The 19856-nt window shown below is 41.4% G+C and overlaps 1 protein-coding gene across 6 annotated transcripts in view; it reads right to left on the reverse strand.

Moving 5' to 3' along the window:
* The window catches only part of XRRA1 (X-ray radiation resistance associated 1), a 62303-nt gene that overhangs the window by 23250 nt on the left and 19197 nt on the right, over positions 1-19856 (reverse strand). For 4 of the 6 annotated variants that reach the window (XM_039228736.1, XM_039228740.1, XM_039228738.1 and 1 more), the window contains 3 exons: positions 16281-16414; positions 4208-4336; positions 3269-3486 (listed from right to left, as the gene is read on the reverse strand). The exons of 1 other annotated variant lie outside the window; for it this stretch is intronic. In XM_039228736.1, coding sequence (XP_039084667.1) covers positions 3269-3486; positions 4208-4336; positions 16281-16414 — 481 coding nt within the window. Of the gene's footprint in view, positions 1-3268; positions 3487-4207; positions 4337-16280; positions 16415-19856 lie in introns of those variants that run through there. One more of the 6 variants, XM_039228742.1, reaches the window with a different exon arrangement.

Genomic DNA, 19856 nt, shown 5'->3' on the forward strand with positions numbered 1-19856 from the left:
ACTCACCTCTGCCCTGGCTAACAGAACCTCTTCCACATGTTAATGATATAATACTAATAAAGGTTACCCTAAAATGAAGTAAACAATAATACAGGTGGAATCCCACATGGCCCAAATAGCTTTCCTATAACAAGTGTCCGGAAAGATTTTGGGGATAAGTTTATACAAGAAACAAAGTAGGAATTTGCAAGAGGATGGGCCATCATTGCAAGTATGGGTGCTTATGAGCCCCTGCGGAGACAGCTCCATATCAGGAAAGATTAGATACAGCACACTCTGCCTGAATGTATATCCTCTGCCTATAATCTCAGGTTAGAAAGGTTACTGGATACAAGTTCAAAATTTCTATGTACTAGCAACAATCAGGCAGACCTGTAATATAAAAAAGCAATACCACTGACAATAGCATAGGAAAAGAGCAAATATGTAGGAATAAATCTAATGAAAGATATGCAAGATTTCACCATGGAAGACTACAAAGCACAGATGAGAACAATTGTAAAAGACCTAAAACATGGCGAGATATACTACTTTAATAAATTAGAAAACTCAATATTGTAAAAATATAAATTCTCTCCAAATGGTCTACAGGATCAATGCAATTCTAATCAAATACCCAGCAGGATATTGTGTGGAAATTGATAAGCTGATTCTAAAATTTATATACAAATGCAAAGGCTTTATAATAGCTATAGCAATTTTGAAGAGTAACAACATAGATGGAGAACTTTACTATAGGTTCTCAAAACCTATTAAAAAGTTATAGTAATTAAGACACATACGGACCCTGCCTTGCCATAAAACCTCTCTTACAACTCAGTGGGGAAAAAAGGATATAGTCTATTGAACAAGTGCTGTTGAGTCAACTAGATATCCATATAAAAAAGTAAACTTTGACTCTACTTCACATCATATACAAAACTTCTAGAGAGATCATGGACCAAAATGTAAAAACTAAAATAATCAAGTTTCCAGAAGAAACTATAGGAAAATATCTCAATGGCTTCAGGCAAACAAAAAAATCCTGAACAGGAAATAAAAAGAACCATTAAAGATTAAACTGAAACACATTAAAATAAAGAACTTTTATTAATCAAAATTCACCATTAAAAACATGAAAAAGCAGGTCACAGACTGGGAAAAGATTTTTATAATATACAGATCTACAAAGGACTTGTACCCAGCATATACAAAGAACTCAAGCAAATCAACAAGAAAAGGATGTATAACCCAACTTAACTATAGGCAAAAGACTCAATTAGGCACTGTCAAAAGAGGCTATCAAAGTGACCCATAAACATATGAAAGGTACTTAAGACCATTAGTCACTTAAGATATGCAAACCAGGGGTGTCTTGTGGACAATGAAAACACCAAGAATTAAAACAGAACTTGTTGGGGTGCCTGCGTGGCTCAGTCAGTTGAGCATATGACTTTTGATTTTGGCTCAGGTCATGATCCCAGGGTCACGGGATCAATCCCCACGTTGGTCCCCATGCTGAGCATGGAGACTACTTAAGATTCTCTCTGTCTCTCTCTCTCTTCCTTTCTCTCTCTACCCCTTTACCTTGCTCAAGTTCACTCACTCTCTTTAAAATAAAGAAAAAAAATCATTAAAAAATGCAAATTAAAACCACAATAAGGTGGTTCTTATTCTACCTGTTTAACCCAAAATAGGTAGAATTAAAAAGACTGACATTACCAAGTGTTTATGTGGATATGGAGTAATTGGAAGTGAAATCTCTTATATTAATATGGGGATGAAAACTGGTACGACTGTGTTGGAAAAATACTTAGCTGTATTAAATAATGTTAAATATACTTTTGAATTCCATTACTGGGTATATACCCAATAGACAATGAGTGCTTAAGTCTACAAAAGAAATAAAAGTTATAGTAGCTTTATCCATAATAGCCTCAAACTCAAAATAACCAAAATGTCTATTAACAGTAAAAAGGGTAAATAACCTGGAATAAATACAAGAAATGAAAAATAGTGAACTACCAATATATGGAACAATATGAATCTGACAGACATAATGTTGAGTGAAATAAATTAGACACAAAAGAGCTCATGCTGTATAATTCCACAGTCACAAGTTTCAAATCAAACAAAACCTGTCTTTGGTGACATAAGTCAGAATGGGATGCTGGAAATGCTCTATATTGTAATGGGTGGTGGTTAACAGGAGATATACATGTAAAATTCAAGATCTACACAATATTTCTATATTTTTCCTTTATGTTGGTTATTTCTCAATTTAAAATAAATATTTTAAAAAACTGTGATATTGGCACAGTAATAGATCAGTAGAACAGAATATATAATCCATAAATATAGTTATGTATTAAAGAGATTTTGGTTTATAATAAAGGTAACATTCCTTTCCTTTTCTGCTTCTAATGTTGCCATTTGGACATGATTCTTGGCCCTGTGGTAGTGATCTTGAGACCTCAGCTGGAATCAGCCTACAAAGATAAACAAGCAGGCCAAGTATGGCAGAAAAGAGAATGGAAAGAACCTGAATCCCTTGGGAACATCAATGTACCCCAGAATTAGCCATCTTTGAAAAGCCTTACTTCTGAGTTTCTTGTTATTTGAGATTTTTAAAATTTTATTTGAGAGAAAGAGAATGCATGTATGCATGCAAGTGAGCAGGGAAGGGGCAGAGAGAGAGGGAGAGAGAGAATCTTAAGCAGGCTCCGTGCTGATGTGGAGCTCGATCTATCAACCCTGGGATCATGACTACTGAAATCATGAGCTGAAATCAAGAGTTGGACACTTAGCCAATTGAGGCAACCAGACACTCTCATTTTAAAATGAGATTTTAAAAAATTTACATTTAAGGGGTGCCTGGGTGGCTCAGTCGGTTAAGCGTCTGACTTCGGCTCAGGGCATGATCTCACGGTTCGTGCTTTCGAGCCCCACATCAGGCTCTATGCTAACAGCTCAGCGCCTGGAGCCTGCTTCAGATTCTGTCTCTGCCTCTCGCTCTGGCCCTCCCCCACTAGTGCTCTGTCTCTCTCTGTCTCAAAAATGAATAAACTACAAAAAAAATTTTTTTAAATTTACATTTAATTGGATTTTTAAAACATCTTAACGGAGAATCAGTTAGGAAGTCATTGAAATAATTCATGGGAGGACCTCCATCTCCCCAGGCCCAGCAGCTTCAGCTGTTCCCCGAGGATCTACAGACTTTCAGAATAAACTGTCAGAAGCTTATTCCCACTATGGGGCTAGAGTCTCTAAAACAACAGGCATCACTCACCTGTCCGGTCAACATCCTTTTTCATGGGCAGTACAGTATAATCCGGTTGTTCATCTGAGGCCTCAAACATCCACAAGTTGGGCTGCAGCATGGACTGAGGCACTTTGTGGGAACTCCCCCTGCCTCCAACCCAGTCTGCTGACCCGTCTCGGAGCTGAGCCTGCTGTAGATATGGAATCCGGAAAATCTTGTTTTGGTCCAGGCTTAACTTCTTCAGTCTTTAATTAAGGAAAGTGAATACAGAATCATAGCAACAATGACACCTGAGGAGTATTTACCTAGCAACTTTAGGGAAAGAACATAGACTTGGGCTTGGACCCTTACTCCTCTTGTGTGACCTTGAGCCAATGACTAACCCTCTCTGGGTCTCAATATCCTTATGTCTAAAATGGGGATGATAGTTATTAACTTTCAAGGCTCCCGTGAAGATTAAATAAGACAATGTAAATGGCTCAACCACAAAGTGGCTCAGTAAATGGTAATTGACTCCAAAGTAAATTTCCCAGGGATCTAAAGCTTAACCATTTAAATGCCAGCATTAAAAATATAATAATGAATAAAATAAATGCCAGTATTTCCATTACCTTAATGAAATAGGTAGAATTCAGCAGTTAATTCTTATCTTTCTGGTTCTGATTTTTTTTTCTGTCTCCTCTCTCAGGAGTCAGGACCCCATCTCTGGTAATATCTCTTTTTATCCTCCTTTCTCTTTGCTACTTCTAATCTAGTCACTTGATCAGAAATGCCCTACTGATGCCCCACTTTTATGGCTGAGCTAATGCTCAGAGGGGAGAAATGAATTATCCATGACCACACAGCAGAGGTAAGTGGTGCAGCTGGGATTTCAACCCAGGCCTTTTGGATTCCAGAGCAGCACTCAGGGAGTGGGCCAGGTTGGGAGTGGTAGGGAGTCCTGCAGAGAGAGGACTGCACCTTTACCTTCTGAGCCCAGCCAGGATGGCAAAGCAATCGGGGCTGGAGAGCTTGTTGTCATCCAGCATCAGTGTCTCCAGCGCTGGGAACCTCAGGATGTACCTCTTGTTTGTCAGTGACGTTACAGATGGCTCCCTGGGAGTACAAGGATCCTTGGTGGTGAGGCAAGGGCAGGGGACAAACTCCACCATCCCCAAGAAGTACGAATGGGAATGTAATGGAGATGGAGGACAGGGAATCAATCAAGAGGTATAGTCAGCTTGGGAACCTCTCTAGTGCACCAGAGAGGTCCCTGTAGAAAGGGACCCGGCATAATTCCCACCCCACCTGACCCCTTCCCCCAACTCCTACTCACACATACAGTCTTCTGTATAGAGAAAGGTTGCACACATCCACAGATGGACTCATTGAGACCTGGCTGGGCCAGGATGGGGTGAACTAGTAATGCTCATGGAAAATACCAGAGTGAATGAGGCATGCCCAAGTTGGGGGAAAACATTCTTCAGAAAGAATACTGCACAATTTTGGGTCAGGTCAGACTCCTGGGTATGCTGGCTCACCCTAAGGATTGGCAACTATGGAGCACCATAAGACAAAGCCCTTGGCATGGACCATGTGGGGTAAGGTAGGCTGGCTGCAGTGAGGCTCTCCTCTAAACCAACTTAATAAAAAGCACATATCAGTAAGGAGTTGAGAAGTCTCTTTTTAAACTCAAACTCTCTGAGGAGACCCAGAAACACTTGAGAGTGGAATTTAATGGGCTGAGATCCTGAATCACAGAGGTGGGGAAGGAAGTCGTGGCATTTAGGTACCACCATTAATGTGGCCTCATTTGTGTTTCTAGGTGGGTAAGACAGACGTAATACTTTACTTTTTTTTCAACTTAAAAAAATAGATTTTATTTTTTAGGTAATCTCTACACCCAATGTAGGGTTTAAACCTATAACCCCAAGATTAAGAGTTGCATGCTTTACCAACTGAACTACCCAAGTGCCCTTTTTTTTTTTTTTAAATGTTTTATTTATTTCTAGGAGAGAGAGAGAGAGAGACAGCATGAGCAGGGGAGGGTCAGAGAGAGAGGGAGTCACAGACTGAAACAGGCTCCAGGCTCTGAGCTGGCAGTCAGCACAGAGCCCGACGCGGGGCTCGAACCCACGAACCGCGAGATCATGACCTAAGCGAAAGTCGGACGCTTAACCGACTAAGCTACCCAGGCGCCCCAACCAAGTGCCCCTTTTTAAGTACACAAAAACAAATGACTCACATCATGTTTTCAGTTCTCCCTCCAACTCCTTCCCCTCCATATACCCAAATAAACACTCAACACACTCAACAGGGGATGAAAGAAGCCTTTAGTTCGTGGTATTTGAAGGTCACAGATGATTCTTTTCCTCTCCTAACAGGACCAACCTTCATGCACTAAATTTTTAATCTCTACCTGAGAGCAATTACAGGAGGGTGCACAGCATCTCTGTTGATTTATAATTAATTGGCCAATCTTTTTCACTCCAGTGAGATGTGAAACAGCTAAAAAATAAACCACCAAAAATTCCTCTCATATTCCATAATGGAGAAGCTAGTTTTGTCCTGTCTTTTGTGACAAGTTTAAAAGGCAGACAGTGTTCTGCCTTTTAAAAGTTGCACCTTGGGGCGCCTGGGTGGCTTAGTCGGTTAAGCGTCCGACTTTCGCTTGGGTCGTGATCTCGCGGTTCGTGGGTTCGAGCCCCGCGTCGGGCTCTGTGCTGACTGCCAGCTCAGAGCCTGGAGCCTGTTTCAGTCTGTGACTCCCTCTCTCTCTGACCCTCCCATGCTCACGCTGTCTCTCTCTCTCCTAGAAATAAATTTAAAATAAATAAATAAAAGTTGCACCTTAATTATAATATAGAAAAGCTTCATTTTGACTCTAATACTGATGTCTTAAAATAGCGGGGCAGTTAGCAGGTGGGTAAGGAGGACAAGAAGTGAGGGTGCAGAGGAAAGCATCAGGCTCTCCAATGGAGTGCTTCCCATGGCAGTTTTGGGACAAGAGCTCTTTGAAGTGGCAGGAGTCTATCAGTATGGAGAGGCTGAGGTTTCCAGCTATTCAGAGTGGTGCTATTTTTATTATGCCTTCTCTTGCCAAAAGGAATTAATGCCATTTAAAAATCTAAGAGTATGCCCCAGTGATTGGATTCAGGAATGGGAATCTGTGTGCCATATTAGAAGAAGCATGGGAATGGGGAACAGAAACCCTTAGCTCTGGTTCTACTACTGCTTTGCTTGCTAGGTGACTTCTAGCTAGTGTCGAGCATCTCTGGTACTGGTCAGTTCCTCTATCTACACAACGAAAGAGGATTATTTTACTTGACATTGTAAGACTTCTGATTAGGCCAAAAATATTGCTGAATAGACTGGACCAAGAGCTGCAGTAAAACAGATGAAATTTAGCAAGCTCTAATGTCCATTAAAATGTCAGATCAGCTCCTGTGATACAGAAAACCCACTGTGCAAACGCAGGATGAGGGAGACATGGCTTCTCAGCTTGCTTGTGTGTGTAACAGGACTTATGATGTGGCTGCTAAAGTTCTGGTGCTCTTCTAGGCATTTTTAGAAAAACAGTGCTTAGAAAAAAAGAAGGTAACCATCCCACTCTGCTCCGTGCTGGTTAAGCCTGAGAGAGAGGACACGTGTGGTCCAAGGGGGAAAAGGAACAGGCCTAATGGGAGAGCCAAAGTCTCAAATGTCAATCAATAATAGGGCAGGCTAATGATGGGAGTAGGTCAGATATGATTCCCCTAACTCACCCAGACAGAGATAAAGTGTGATCTATCCAAATATAGAGACACAAATAGCTCAGAATAGATGAGATATATGGTAAAATGGAAAAAAGTCAAGAGAAAGGAGGATGGAGAAGCAGGCAGAGTCAGGTCATGAAAAGCCTTATGATCAATGTTAATAGAGTTTATCTTTACAACACTGGGAAGCTGCTGAAGGACTTCAAGCAGGGCAGTGATAGAATCAGATGTGCATTTTAGGAACATCCCTCTGGTTGATGGTAAGGAGGGTGAGCTGGGAGGTGATCAAGAGAAAGAAACATCTGACGAGTCCTGACAGCTGTATCCCAAGTAGCAGGGGCTGTGCTGATTTGCTAGTGAGACTAAACAGGAGAACAACAGAAATGGCCAAGTTTGAGAAACATTTAAAAGTACAATTCATAGCATCTGGTGACTGAATGGATGTGCAGAATGAGGGAGGGAAGAACTCGGGCTGATGTGCACGTTTCTTGCTCAGACAACTGCACAGTTGATGGAGAGCAGTGCCCATCACTGAGGCCAGGGACACAGGAGGAGCAGATCTTGGCATGGGCATGTGTGCGATGACTTTGGTAGGATAAGTAAAAAATATGGGCTCATACCTCAGGAGATGGATGTGAGGTAGAGAAATAAAGAAGACCTGGGAAGGAATGAAACTACCAAGAAAGATTATAAAGATTAAGAAAAACAGTGGGTTCGGAGTGGAAAACTGGGGACCATCAACATTTAAGAGGTTGGCAGAGGAAGAGGAATCCACAGAGCATTTTGAGTGTGGACAGACAAGTGGGAAGAAAATAATAGTAATACTTGTTTGGAGCCTCATAGCTTTCAAAGAACAATTATTTCAATTGATATCCTGATGTAAGTACGAGTGCATTTATTTTCCCCTATCTTACAAGAAATAGAAGTACACAGCAGTGGAGACTTGCCTTACTTTATGCAATAAGGCTTCCCACTGAAAACAACTAAAATGATGAGTAAAACATAAAAAGAAAAAAGATTCATCATTTAATTCTTTAAAAATTTTAAATGTTTAGGGGCGCCTGGGTGGCTTAGTCGGTTAAGCGTCCGACTTTCGCTTGGGTCATGATCTCGCGGTTCGTGGGTTCGAGCCCCGCGTCGGGCTCTGTGCTGACTGCCAGCTCAGAGCCTGGAGCCTGTTTCAGAGTCTGTGACTCCCTCTCTCTCTGACCCTCCCCTGCTCACGCTGTCTCTCTCTCTCTCCTAGAAATAAATAAAAACATTAAAAAAAAAAAACAAAAAAAAATGTTTATTTATTATTTGGGGAGGGGTACAGAATGAGTTGGGGAGTGGCAGAGAGAGAGGGAGACACAGAATCTGAAGCAGGCTCCAGGCTCTGAGCTGTCAGTACAGAGCCTGATGCGGGGCTTGAACTCACAAACTGCAAGATCATGACCTGAGCCAAAGTTCGTCGCTTAACCTACTGAGCCACCCAGGCGCCCCAAAAGAGTCATCATTTAAAAATACATAAGAGATATGAAGACAGTAAAGTAGTAGTATGTCAAAATCTAAAAGTCGAAAGACAGAAAGCAAGCAAAAGAAGCCACGTTTGCCTTGAGGACAGTTGCTGATCTTGTTGAAATAGAAGGTGGGTCATGTAATTGGAGACCCCCACATGAATGTAGGATCCTAAAGAGAGAGATACACCCTCAGGAGAGAGGGAACTAGTACTAAACTCATGCCTCTCATCCCACAGCTAGAGGAAAACTGCCTTGGGGTGAAAAGAAAGGAAGGGGGAGGACAGACTGGTCCTCTTGCAAAATGGTAGCCCCAATTTGTGTCATCAGAGTGGTTCAGAGAACATACAGCTAGTTTAGTTCAGTTTACAATGGTTTCATGCTGAGTGCTCCTAGGCACTTGGCCAAAATAAATGGAAAGGTTTACGGTATTGCAGACTAACTCATGTAGGCCAACTATCCCTTGAATATAACCAGAAAATCCAGACAAAATATGTATATTAAAAACAATTGGGACGTCTGGCTGGCTCAGTTGAGAGAGCATGCGACTCTTGATCTGAGGGTTGTGAGTTCAAGCCCCATGTTGGGCATGGAGCCTACTTAAAAAAAGCAAAACAAAATAAATTTCTTTAAGGCATCTGGGAACTAATAACCTGTGAAAAGTTAGGAGGCTAAGATTTGGAAAAAGAAGGAAACTCAAAGGGGATCTTGGAACATTTGGGGTCTCTTTTTCCCTAGGGCTATCTGCTGACTTGAGAAGTGGCAGAGAGGCTGAGATGCTGAGCAGAGATTCTAACAACTTTGCTAGTCTAGAGGTCAAAAATTGGACTGTAGGGTATGCCACATAAAGGGAGTCCTGATAAACTGCCCTTACCTTAAGTTAGGACATTGAAGGACTAAATCCTAGGAGGAAGTATGAACTAGAAACAGTGTGGTCCTTGCAGAGACTGAAGACTAGCTTCAAATAATTACGTGTGAATTATTAAAAAAAAAAAAAAAAAAGTCTAGAGCTGGTGAGAAAAAAGTGATTTGAGAAGGAAAGTCATGGCCTCTCATACAGTTTCCTGATTATTTACATTTCAGTTAAAACTAATTAAACTTAAATAAAAGTAAAAATTCAGTTTTTCAGTTACACTGATCACATTTCAAGTGCTCAATATGACTAATGGCTACCATACTGAACAAGGCAGAAATAGAACAGTCAACCCTGCAGAAAATTCTATCTGACAGTCCTAAACTAGGCCTTTCAAGGATTACTAGATAGTATCTGTAAATTGGTGCTAATATCTGAGGATATGAAGGCATGGTGGTCTATCACTCAAAGTAGGGGATTACAAAGGTCACGTAGAAGAATGGAAATTTATCCTGTGAATAAACCCAGTGAAGTCATCAACCTACTTTGTGGTTATCTCCCCAGTTCCTGAATGTATAATTATTTTTTGAATGTATAATTAGAATAGACATACTAAGCAACCAACAGAATAACCACATTTGTTTACTGACCAACAAAGTGAGGGCTATTATAGAATGCAGGAACAAATTGAAGTCTGAGGAATTTTGCTTCTAGAAGAGTAAACCTAAAGTTATTCGATATCCCTGAGGTAACTACAGAGATTACTACCATCACTAAAGACAAGAAATGTAAAAGGATACTCAGTCTTATGATATTCATGTTTAACCTGTTTGTCTTAAGTCTTGAAGAATGACTATAGATTACTGCAGGCTTAATCAAGTGGTGACTCCAATTTTAGCTGCTGTTCCACATGTGGATTTTTCTTACTGTAGCACATCACCATAGCCCCTGGCGCCTGGGATTCAGCTAAGGACCTAGCAAATATTTCTTTCTCCTTACCAAATAATAAGAACTACCAGGATCGGTCAGCTTTTGCCTGACAGGGATAACAGTACATCTTTGTCCTCTTCTCCCTGGGCCACATCAACTCTTAATCATAATCTATTACATCTATCGTCAATCTATTTTGGTATTCCACAGAATATCATGTTGACTGGACCTGATGGGCAGGAAGTTGCAAATACTCTAGATGGTTTAATAAGACACATGTGTATCAAAGGACTGAGAAAACCCTCCTCCCCCCCTAAATTCAAGGAACTACTACCTTGATTAATTTTCTTGATGTCCAGGTATCTGGAGCATGCTGGGATACACCTCCAATGTGAAAGACATAATCCTTCACCTTGCACCACTTGTTATTTATGAAAAAGGCACAAAGCTTTGTTGACCTCTTTGGATTTTGGAAGGGTTGCAGAAAACATCTGTGCTATTCTGACCCATTTACTGAGTATCCTATGAGGGTGCTAGTTTTGTGTGAGGCCTAGAGCAAAACAAGGCTCTGCAACAGGTCCAACTTGCAATGAATTGTTCTCTGGGCATTATGTACTTAGCCAATGGCATTGGGCAATATGACTCAGTAGGTCTAACCATGCTCTAAGTGTGTAAGGCAAAAGGTGTGCTATATAGTACAGAGTTACCATACATCCTAGTTTTCAAGGACAGTTTAAGTTTTTACCTGTTATCCCAAGATAATAGTGTTCCTTTTCCCTCTCAAATATGTCCTGGTTTGGATAATAAGTTACATGGCCTCTCTATGAACAGATCCTTTTATAGGAAACAATCGCAGAATCATTTTTGAGCAAAGTTATGCCCTATTCTGTGGATAACTATTTTCCTTTTGAAAAAGTTTCTGGCTTATTGCCCCGTGTTGGTAAAGACTGAACATCTGGTCACAGGAAAACTGAGTGGCCATGTGACCTCAGTGGCTCATCATGAACTGAATGTGCTGCAGAATTCCCTCATCACGTGTAAGTAATATTTGAGATCCGGCTCAAGAAAATCTGGAAAAACTGCATGAATGAATATGGCTTTGGTTCCTATGATGCCTATTCCCACTGAACTGTTACCTCTCCATCAACTCACAACTAAGATTCTATGAGCAGTTAATGTAGGAGAAAGCCCTCAGCTGGGTTTACAAATGGTTGTGCATGATGTGCTGACACTAAAGACAGACTATTGCAGTATTAGAACTTTACAGGGGGGTGGCTCTGAAAGACAGGGGAAGAGAAACCCTCCCAATAGGTAAAGCTTAGGGCAATATATGTATTTGCTTTGCTTATGCTGATTCATAAGCAGTGGCTGATGGTTTAGCTGAAGAGTCAAAGCTTGGAAAAAATACTGTGAAACTGCTGACAGGGAGGTCTAAGGCGCAATTATGTGAATGGACCTCTCAGAGCGGACAGAGTCTGAGGATTATTTGTATCCCATGTGAATGTTTCCCAAAGACTATCCACTCAGAGGAGACTCAATGATCAAGTGGACAAGATGACCCACTTCCTGAAGTCAGTTGGCCTTTCTCCTTGCATATTGTAGTACTTGTAAAATAGCCTTAGCACAGGCATGGAAGCTACACATATCCTCTCACCAAAGTAGATCTGGCCATCACCCCTGCTGAGTACCTAAACTGCCAACAGCAGAAGCCAATGTTAAGTCCCTAACATGGCACCATTTCTGAAAGAATTAGCCAGCCATATAGTGGGAAGATGACTGTGGGCACCTTCCTTCATAAAAGGACAGTAATTTTTTTTTTTGGTTACTGGAATAAACACGTACTTTGGACATGGATTTGCATACCCTGACCACAATATTCTGCCAGCATTACCATCTGGGGACTTATAGAATGTCTTATTCATATCCTGGTACCTCACATAACATTGCTTCTAACCATGGAACACATGTGACAGCAAATAAGTACAATAATGAGCTCATAAACATGGAATTCACTTTTTTACCCTGTACATCATGATGTAGAAGCAGCTGATCTAAAAGAAAGGTAAAATGAAGTTCTTTTTTTTTCTTTTTTACAATTTATTGCACCAGCTAGGAGACTACTGCCTGTGAAGTGGGCACTCTAACTTACAGGAAGGGGTTTCATATAAACTAGCAACCAATACTGATGTTTTGGGTTTTTTTTTTTTTTCATAACCAGAACATAGGACCTAGGAATTAATGGAAGGAAATGAGAACAGATTCTCTTACAATGATCCACTTCCAGAATTGTTGCCTTCATTCCTGCAACTAGAATCTTAGTTGCCTAGGGAGGAATGCTTTTACAGGAAGACAAAGAACAGTTTCTCATAACTAGAAGCTGACACTGCTGCTGGCCACTTGGGTTCCTCATTCTGCTAAACCAAAAGGCAGGAAATGAGGAGTTTACTATATTGGCTGAGTGACTGATACTGACGATCAAAAGTAGGTATGATTGCTTTTACCTTGAGGACAGAAAAAAATAATATTTGAATCCAGGGAACTATAAGGTTTTCCTCTTAGAAGTGTCCTCTCCATTAGTCAAAGTAAATGGAATTTTTGCAAGATGAAAAGAGTTCTGAAAACAGATGGTGGTGGGGATATCGTATAACGATGTGAACGTACTTACGTGAACACCACTGTACATTTGAAAATGGTTAAGATGGTCAATTTTATGATATGTGTATGTTACCACAATTTTAAAAAAGCATTAATAGAAGACTACAACCCCATAAAAAAGCATTAATAATTCTGATCCTTCAGGAATGGACGTTTAGGATACCATACTACTTAAAGAGCCCAAACAGCCAAGATGCTGGATAAGGGAGAAGGGGACATTAAACAGGTGATGAAATAAGGATTCATAAATACATACTATGGCCTCCTGACTAATTAAGGAAAGAATATTTAGCAAATATGTGTATTTTCTTTCTTGGCTGGTGTGTGTGTGTGTGTGTGTGTGTGTGTGGTGAATGACTTTGCAGCTTAGTTTTTAATTTATAAAATATTCAGGTGGCACTGTGATTGCTTTAGAAAAGACAGTAATATCATCCAGAGATGGATAAAGTGAATGATGAAACTGTCTCATCCTTTTAGAGAAGAGAGTAAAAGTGTCTTCACATAAGAGGAAAAGTTCCTTGATGTAAGGTGAAGGTATACTGTGGTTGCTAATGTTGTATGGAAACTAAATATGGACAGAAGGAGGAGAGTAGATGTTGGGTTTCCAAGGGGTGGGTGACATCAGTCATCTGCCTACTTGCTCTTCACCTTTACTCCTTTCCTCTGTGTTCTGCTATGTATTGTAAGGGGCCAGAACCACCCTTAAACTACACTTCCCAGGTCACCTTCCCAACTGGCTTCCAGTGAGATACAGCCAAGGGAGAGTCTGGTGAGACTGGAAGGCCAAAACAAGTGGAACAGCAACTGTCTTATTTAGTTTCAGACAGCTTGCTGGCAGCGGCAGTATGGCAACAGGTGGTACTGACAGCGGCATCAGTGCTGGCAGAGGGTCCAGCCCTGACTGAGGCAGCACATCTGCAGCAGACCTAGAACTACAGCACTTTTAGAACTCTCTAAAAGCCCAGCAGCAAGGATGGGGTGCCTGGGTGGCTCAGTCAGTTAAGTGTCAGACTTCAGCTCAGGTCACGAACTCACGATTCGTGAGTTTGAGCCCCATGTCAGGGCTGACAGCACAGAGTCTGGAACCTGCTTTGGATTCTGTGTCTCCCTCTCTCTCTCTGCCACTCCCCACTCATACTGTCTCTCTCTCAAAAATAAACATTGAAAAAAAATTAAAAGCCCAACAGCAGGGATAGGCTTGTGGGTCCCAGTCCAGCAGTGTGAACAGCTTTTGATCTGAGTATCAACCTTTGTCCTTTTTGCTCTTTCTATACCCCTCTTCTCCATTTTGCTCTTCCAGCTCTTCCACCACCTATGTAATCAATTCCCTCCATTTATTATTGCTAATATTTAGATGTAATAAAGGTACTCTGTGATTTTTCAAGAGTCCTTAATCTTTTAGAGGTGTACACTGGATTTACAGATGAAAACACATAAATCTGTTTTCATTTATGGCTAGATACATTTGAGATTTTTTTTTTTAAATGTTTTATTTATTTCTAGGAGAGAGAGAGACAGCGTGAGCAGGGGAGGGTCAGAGAGAGGGAGTCACAGACTCTGAAACAGGCTCCAGGCTCTGAGCTGGCAGTCAGCACAGAGCCCGACGCGGGGCTCGAACCCACAAACCGTGAGATCGTGACCTAAGCGAAAGTCGGTCGCTTAACCGACTAAGCCACCCAGGCGCCCCCATTTGAGATATTTCTTAAGAATACTCTTAAGGTTGGGTGTGATGGGGATAGAGGTGAAACATGATTGGCTATTACCTCAGAACTGTCAGGCAATAATTGTTGGGTGATGGGTACATGGAGGTTCATTTTGCCATTGACTCTACTTATATGTGTGTTTGGAATTTTAAATAATAAAATGCCACCTATTATCTCTCCCCACTAAAAGCAATTAACTCCTCTCCATTTGCAATAACTCAAGTGCTTTTCATATTCCTGACTGATATGTGTCTGGTCATAAAGAAAGTCTGCTTTAAGATAAAACCAACACCGAGGGAAAAAAAGATGTGTACATGTGCCTGGGAAAGTGAGAGAGAGAAAGATGAGACAGAGGTTACACGCATGGCCAAGAAATACACCGAGATGCATGTGGAGCCCTGACAACATCCTGCGCACCTGTATCCAGCCATATGCGAATCCAGCGCTCCCCTTAGGACTTATAGGTACATGAGCCAATAAATTCCCCCTTTTTTAAAGCTAGTTTGAGTTGATTTCTGTCACTTGCAAACAAAAGGAGCCTAATGAAATCCCTAATATAATGATCACTATCATTATCCTAACCCCTTGAGAAACTGACCAATCACTTCCATCACCTCTACCATCATCACAATAAACATTATCACCATGACTTTCACCTTCACCATCTCTGAATTAACATTCACTGAATACCTACTTGTGCAAAAGCACTGGATCATCATCTAGATGCTTCAGATCAAAGATACGAGTAAGACAGAGCCTCTGCCCTCAAAGTGCTCACAATCTATTTGGGAGACTATATGTATATCATTCATTTATCTATCAATTATACATATACATACATATTTATGAGGCATAAGTCACGAAAGAATATACTAAGTTCTAAAGTAAGAAGAAAAGCATTAAATTCAACAGATGCTTAGAGAAGGGAGGAAGAAGTATGGTCTAAAGCAGGCAGGGGAGTCTTCTGGTAAGGAAAGGAGGAGGGCTGATCAGGCCCTTGAAATACATAAAGAATCTACAGAAGAGGAGAACATAATGGTCAAAAGCATGGTTTCTGGACAATGCTTAAATTCTGACTCAGACACTTGTCAGCAGTTATTTAATGTATCTGCGCCTCAATTTCCTTATCTATAAAAGAGGGATAATAATAGGACACCTACTTAATAGGATTGTTGTGAAGATCAAATGAGTTAATAGGTATATGTGCTGAGAACCATGTCTGGAACATAGTAAGTACAATGAATATGGCACTATTATGAATAGAGAAAGGACTGGTACATTCTGGTCAGAAAGCATGGCCTGAACAAAGGTGTAGAAAGGGAACATACAAAGCATAGATTTGTGAAGGGGAATAGTCTGACAAGAGCAATATCCACAATTTACCAATGACCAATCAGAGGCAGGGAAAGGGACTTGTTAGATACCTGAGCATCTCCTAATAGCATAGAGGAGCGTGAGGCCACCCATCTGTGGCCTAGTCATTCTTTGGGTCCCTGTCCCCATGACAGTCTTTCCTAGGACCTTCAGTCAGTAGCATTTTCCCTGCTTTGAGCACTTATAGACTGTCTTTATAGCACTTCTGAGCTGCTCTGGGCTATTTCTTTGCATAACTTGCACCCAAGATTCATGAGGGAACATGTGGCATGGACCCTAGAATGTAGAACTTACTGTTCTGTGACAGCCAAATTGAGTGGCAGGGAGGTGAGCCCATTGCCTGTGAGGAGCAGGACACGGAGGCGTGGCAGAATCCCCAGATCACAAATGGCCTCTGCGGTCAGGCTGTTAAAGGAAAGGTCCAGGAACTATGGTACAAAGATAAAAGATGGGAGAATGGAAGCACTACGCATGACAATGATGCTCATATATGAGGTGGGAGCTAACTACTTTTTTTTTTTTTTTTTTTTTTTTTTAACCTTCTGGGCAGCCCCATCACTCACAAGCCTAAAACCCTCTGGGCTCTCTGAATTAACATTCAAGGCCTACTATAGTCCTTTCCCAGCCTATTTTCTAGCTTTAGCCCCCACTGCAAATCTTGACTTGTCCTGTGGTGCTGACCAACGTGACATCTTTCCCATTCCCTGCATCACCCCACCTAGAAATGACTGCTTGAGCTTTTCACTCAACCAAGAATGCCCTTTCTCCATGCGTCCGAATCCAACCCCAAAAGGGCAACTCAAAAGCTGCCTCCTTATAAAACCTTTCCTAATTCCCCGGCCAGATAGAATCTCTCTCTCCGCTGACTCTGAGTACTTTATCTAGGGGTACTTCTCACAGTTAACCAGGTAGCTGATAGTTAGATACACATCATGGGAATAGGGATATTGGTACATGGATGTGCCTAGCATACTCCTGGCACACAGTGGTGGACTAGACCATAAGCTGTTAGGTCAAGGGCCATGATACTCTATCGCTATATCCTTGTAATCTAGCATAGGACCTGGAACAAAGTAAGTACATATAAAAAATCCAGCTGAAATGAACTGGATTATGAAGGCAATGACCCAAACTTTCACCTCATTACCAACCACCTTCTAACTGGCAACCTAGACTCATGAAATAATTGACTGGGTCAGGGGCCAGACAGTAAACTGAGTTACTATGTGCAAAGACAAATGCACTTGGGATAAATGATATCAACCAGTCTTTGTTCTCTCTCTTTTGGGCCTCTCTAGACACTCACTTTAGTGCTTATGTATAAATCTCCTTCCTCTCCTCCCCCTCCATCCACACACACCCTTTGAAGCCTATTGAAAAATATGAGAGCAATTTCAGCATCTTACTCAGCTGGTGAAGGAGCAAGGTCTTTGGTTGACAAACAACATCAGTGTTACACAGTCAGACATATAAACAACTGACTGCAGGTCACTGCCAAAGGAGGACTGGGTTTGATCTGATTTCACTGTAATAATTTACTGTCTCTGTAGACTAGAGTTTGAGGACTGGCCAAATGTGCGATTGGGCAAATTACTTAACCTGAGCTTATCTACAAAGTAGAAATAATAGTAAGTACTTGGGGTGCCTGTGCGGCTCAGTCAGTTAAGCGTCCGACTCTTGATTTCAGCTCAGGTCATGATCTCACAGTTTGTGAGTTAGAGCCCTACATCGGGCTCTGAGCTGACAGCATGGGATTCTCTTTCTCCCTCTCTCTCTGCCCCTACCCTGCTCTGTCTCTCTCTCTAAATAAATAAATAAATAAACTTTAATAACGAGTCCTTATGAGGAATTATGTAAATAAAACCTTTAGCATGAGTTTGCCACATTGTAAGAACTTAATTAATGTTGGCTGTCATCATTATAACCAACCCTTCATTCAAGGACTGCACGCTAAAGTTGCTTTGCACCAGTCTCTGTCCTCTGCTAGCTCACAACCTATTGGGCAGCTAGATACATATATGTATCTACTAAGTAGCAATGCTGCTGGGATACAGGTCTGAACACAGACCAATGGAAGCACAAAGGAAGGAAGAGTCAGCTCTACTAGAGGATGCAACAGGCCTCACAGGGTGGGTGACGCTTGAGTTATCTTCAGAAACTAATTGGTAGTCGCCAAATTGTTAAGGGCAAAATGACATTCAGTACATGAGCCAGGAGGCAAGAGGTAGCCTAGCTTGTTCTGAGAACTGCGAACAGTTTGGGTATGACTAGAGTCTGTGGTATAACAGGGGGCTTGATAAGGCTGGGGAGGCCATGAAAGGCGCCAAGCACCAAAAGAGTGCTGAGTTCATGCCACCATCAGCAAATCCCAAGTTTTGAGAATTCACACAAAAGGGTGATTCCACCTGGCAGGGGCAGTAAGAAGCTTTCAAGGAGGAAGACTTGGAAAACTGGCTCAGATAATCACAGGTAAAGGTGGGGAAATCCTCTCCCATGTACCCGTATGTGGGCAGTCAATAAAACCTATGGATTCTATCTCAATATCTCTCATTCTTGTTCCTTCCAACTCATTCGTCATGCAGCAACCCTACCTATCATCTACTGGATACTTCGAACTCCTTAGGAAGGTTTCCAAGGCTTCCCATGGTCTCTCTTCTGCTCTCTCTCCAGGCTCATCTGTCACTACACTCTACTGTGCTTCACTCTCCATTCCAACCACACTGAGGTGTTTCATCAGTGTTGTAGCTCAGGGGTTGGTAAACTAATGCCCCTCAGCCACATCCATTCTGTTGCCTGTTTCGTAGGGCCTCTGAGCTAAGAATAATTTTTACACTTTTAAATGGGTGAAAAAGATCAAAGACTAATGTGTGAAAATTATGTGCAATTCAAATCTCAGCATCATAAAGTTTTATTGGAGCACAGCCATGCTCATTTGTTTACACTGTTATCTATTACTGCTTTCCTTTGTAACAGCAAAACTAATTATGACAGTTGTGACTAGTTATGATCATACAGACTACAAACCTTAAAACGTTCACTGTCTGGCCTCTTACAGAAAAAGTTTGCTATCTCCTGACCTAGTTGATTTGGCTATTCAATATTGGGTCCAAATATGCTTTCCATAGAATTAAGGGCAGCTCAAAGAAATGAATAGTCTTAGAATCACAGACTACAGAACTTCATAGCTGGTCCAGAACTTACAGAGGGGGAAATTTAAGTCCCAGAGCAGGAAAGTGAGTTGGCCAAGGATCTATGTCAGAGTAGTGGCAGAATCAAGTTAAGAAACAAGGTGTCCTGACTCTCAGGGCAGGGCTCCAACTGAGCCTTTTTCAGACCTGTATGCAGAACATCAAATCAGGGCAAAGTTAAGTTTTTCTAAATTGACAGCTGAAGAATTCTAGTCTTCTGTTGGGAGCCTTTCTGGCAAACAAGAACAGAAGATTCCTAACCTCCTGCACCTGCTGAGTCACATCAAGTTTTATCACACTTCAAAGTATTCATTACTGTGAATTTCAAATTCAGGACTTTTTTTTTTTTTTTTAACATTTTTTATTTATTTCTGAGAGATAGAGACAGCATGAGCAGGGGAGGGTCAGAGAGAGAGGAAGACACAGAATCTGAAACAGGCTCTAGGCTCTGAGCCAGCTGTCAGCACAGAGCCTGACGCAGGGCTCGAACCCACGAACCGTGAGATCATGACCTGAGCCAAAGTCGGCCGCCCAACTGACTGAGCCACCCAGGTGCCCTCAAATTCAGGACTTTTGACAGCTTTATGCTTTTTCTTAGAGAGACCTTGCAAATCACAAAGACAGAAACAAATGATTAGCTAAGAGATTTCCTCTTCTCATTTATATTCGGCATCTTGACTTT

This window comes from Hyaena hyaena, unplaced genomic scaffold, assembly GCF_003009895.1.
Source record: "Hyaena hyaena isolate Hyena2069 unplaced genomic scaffold, ASM300989v1 scaffold_34, whole genome shotgun sequence".
NCBI lineage: Eukaryota > Metazoa > Chordata > Mammalia > Carnivora > Hyaenidae > Hyaena > Hyaena hyaena.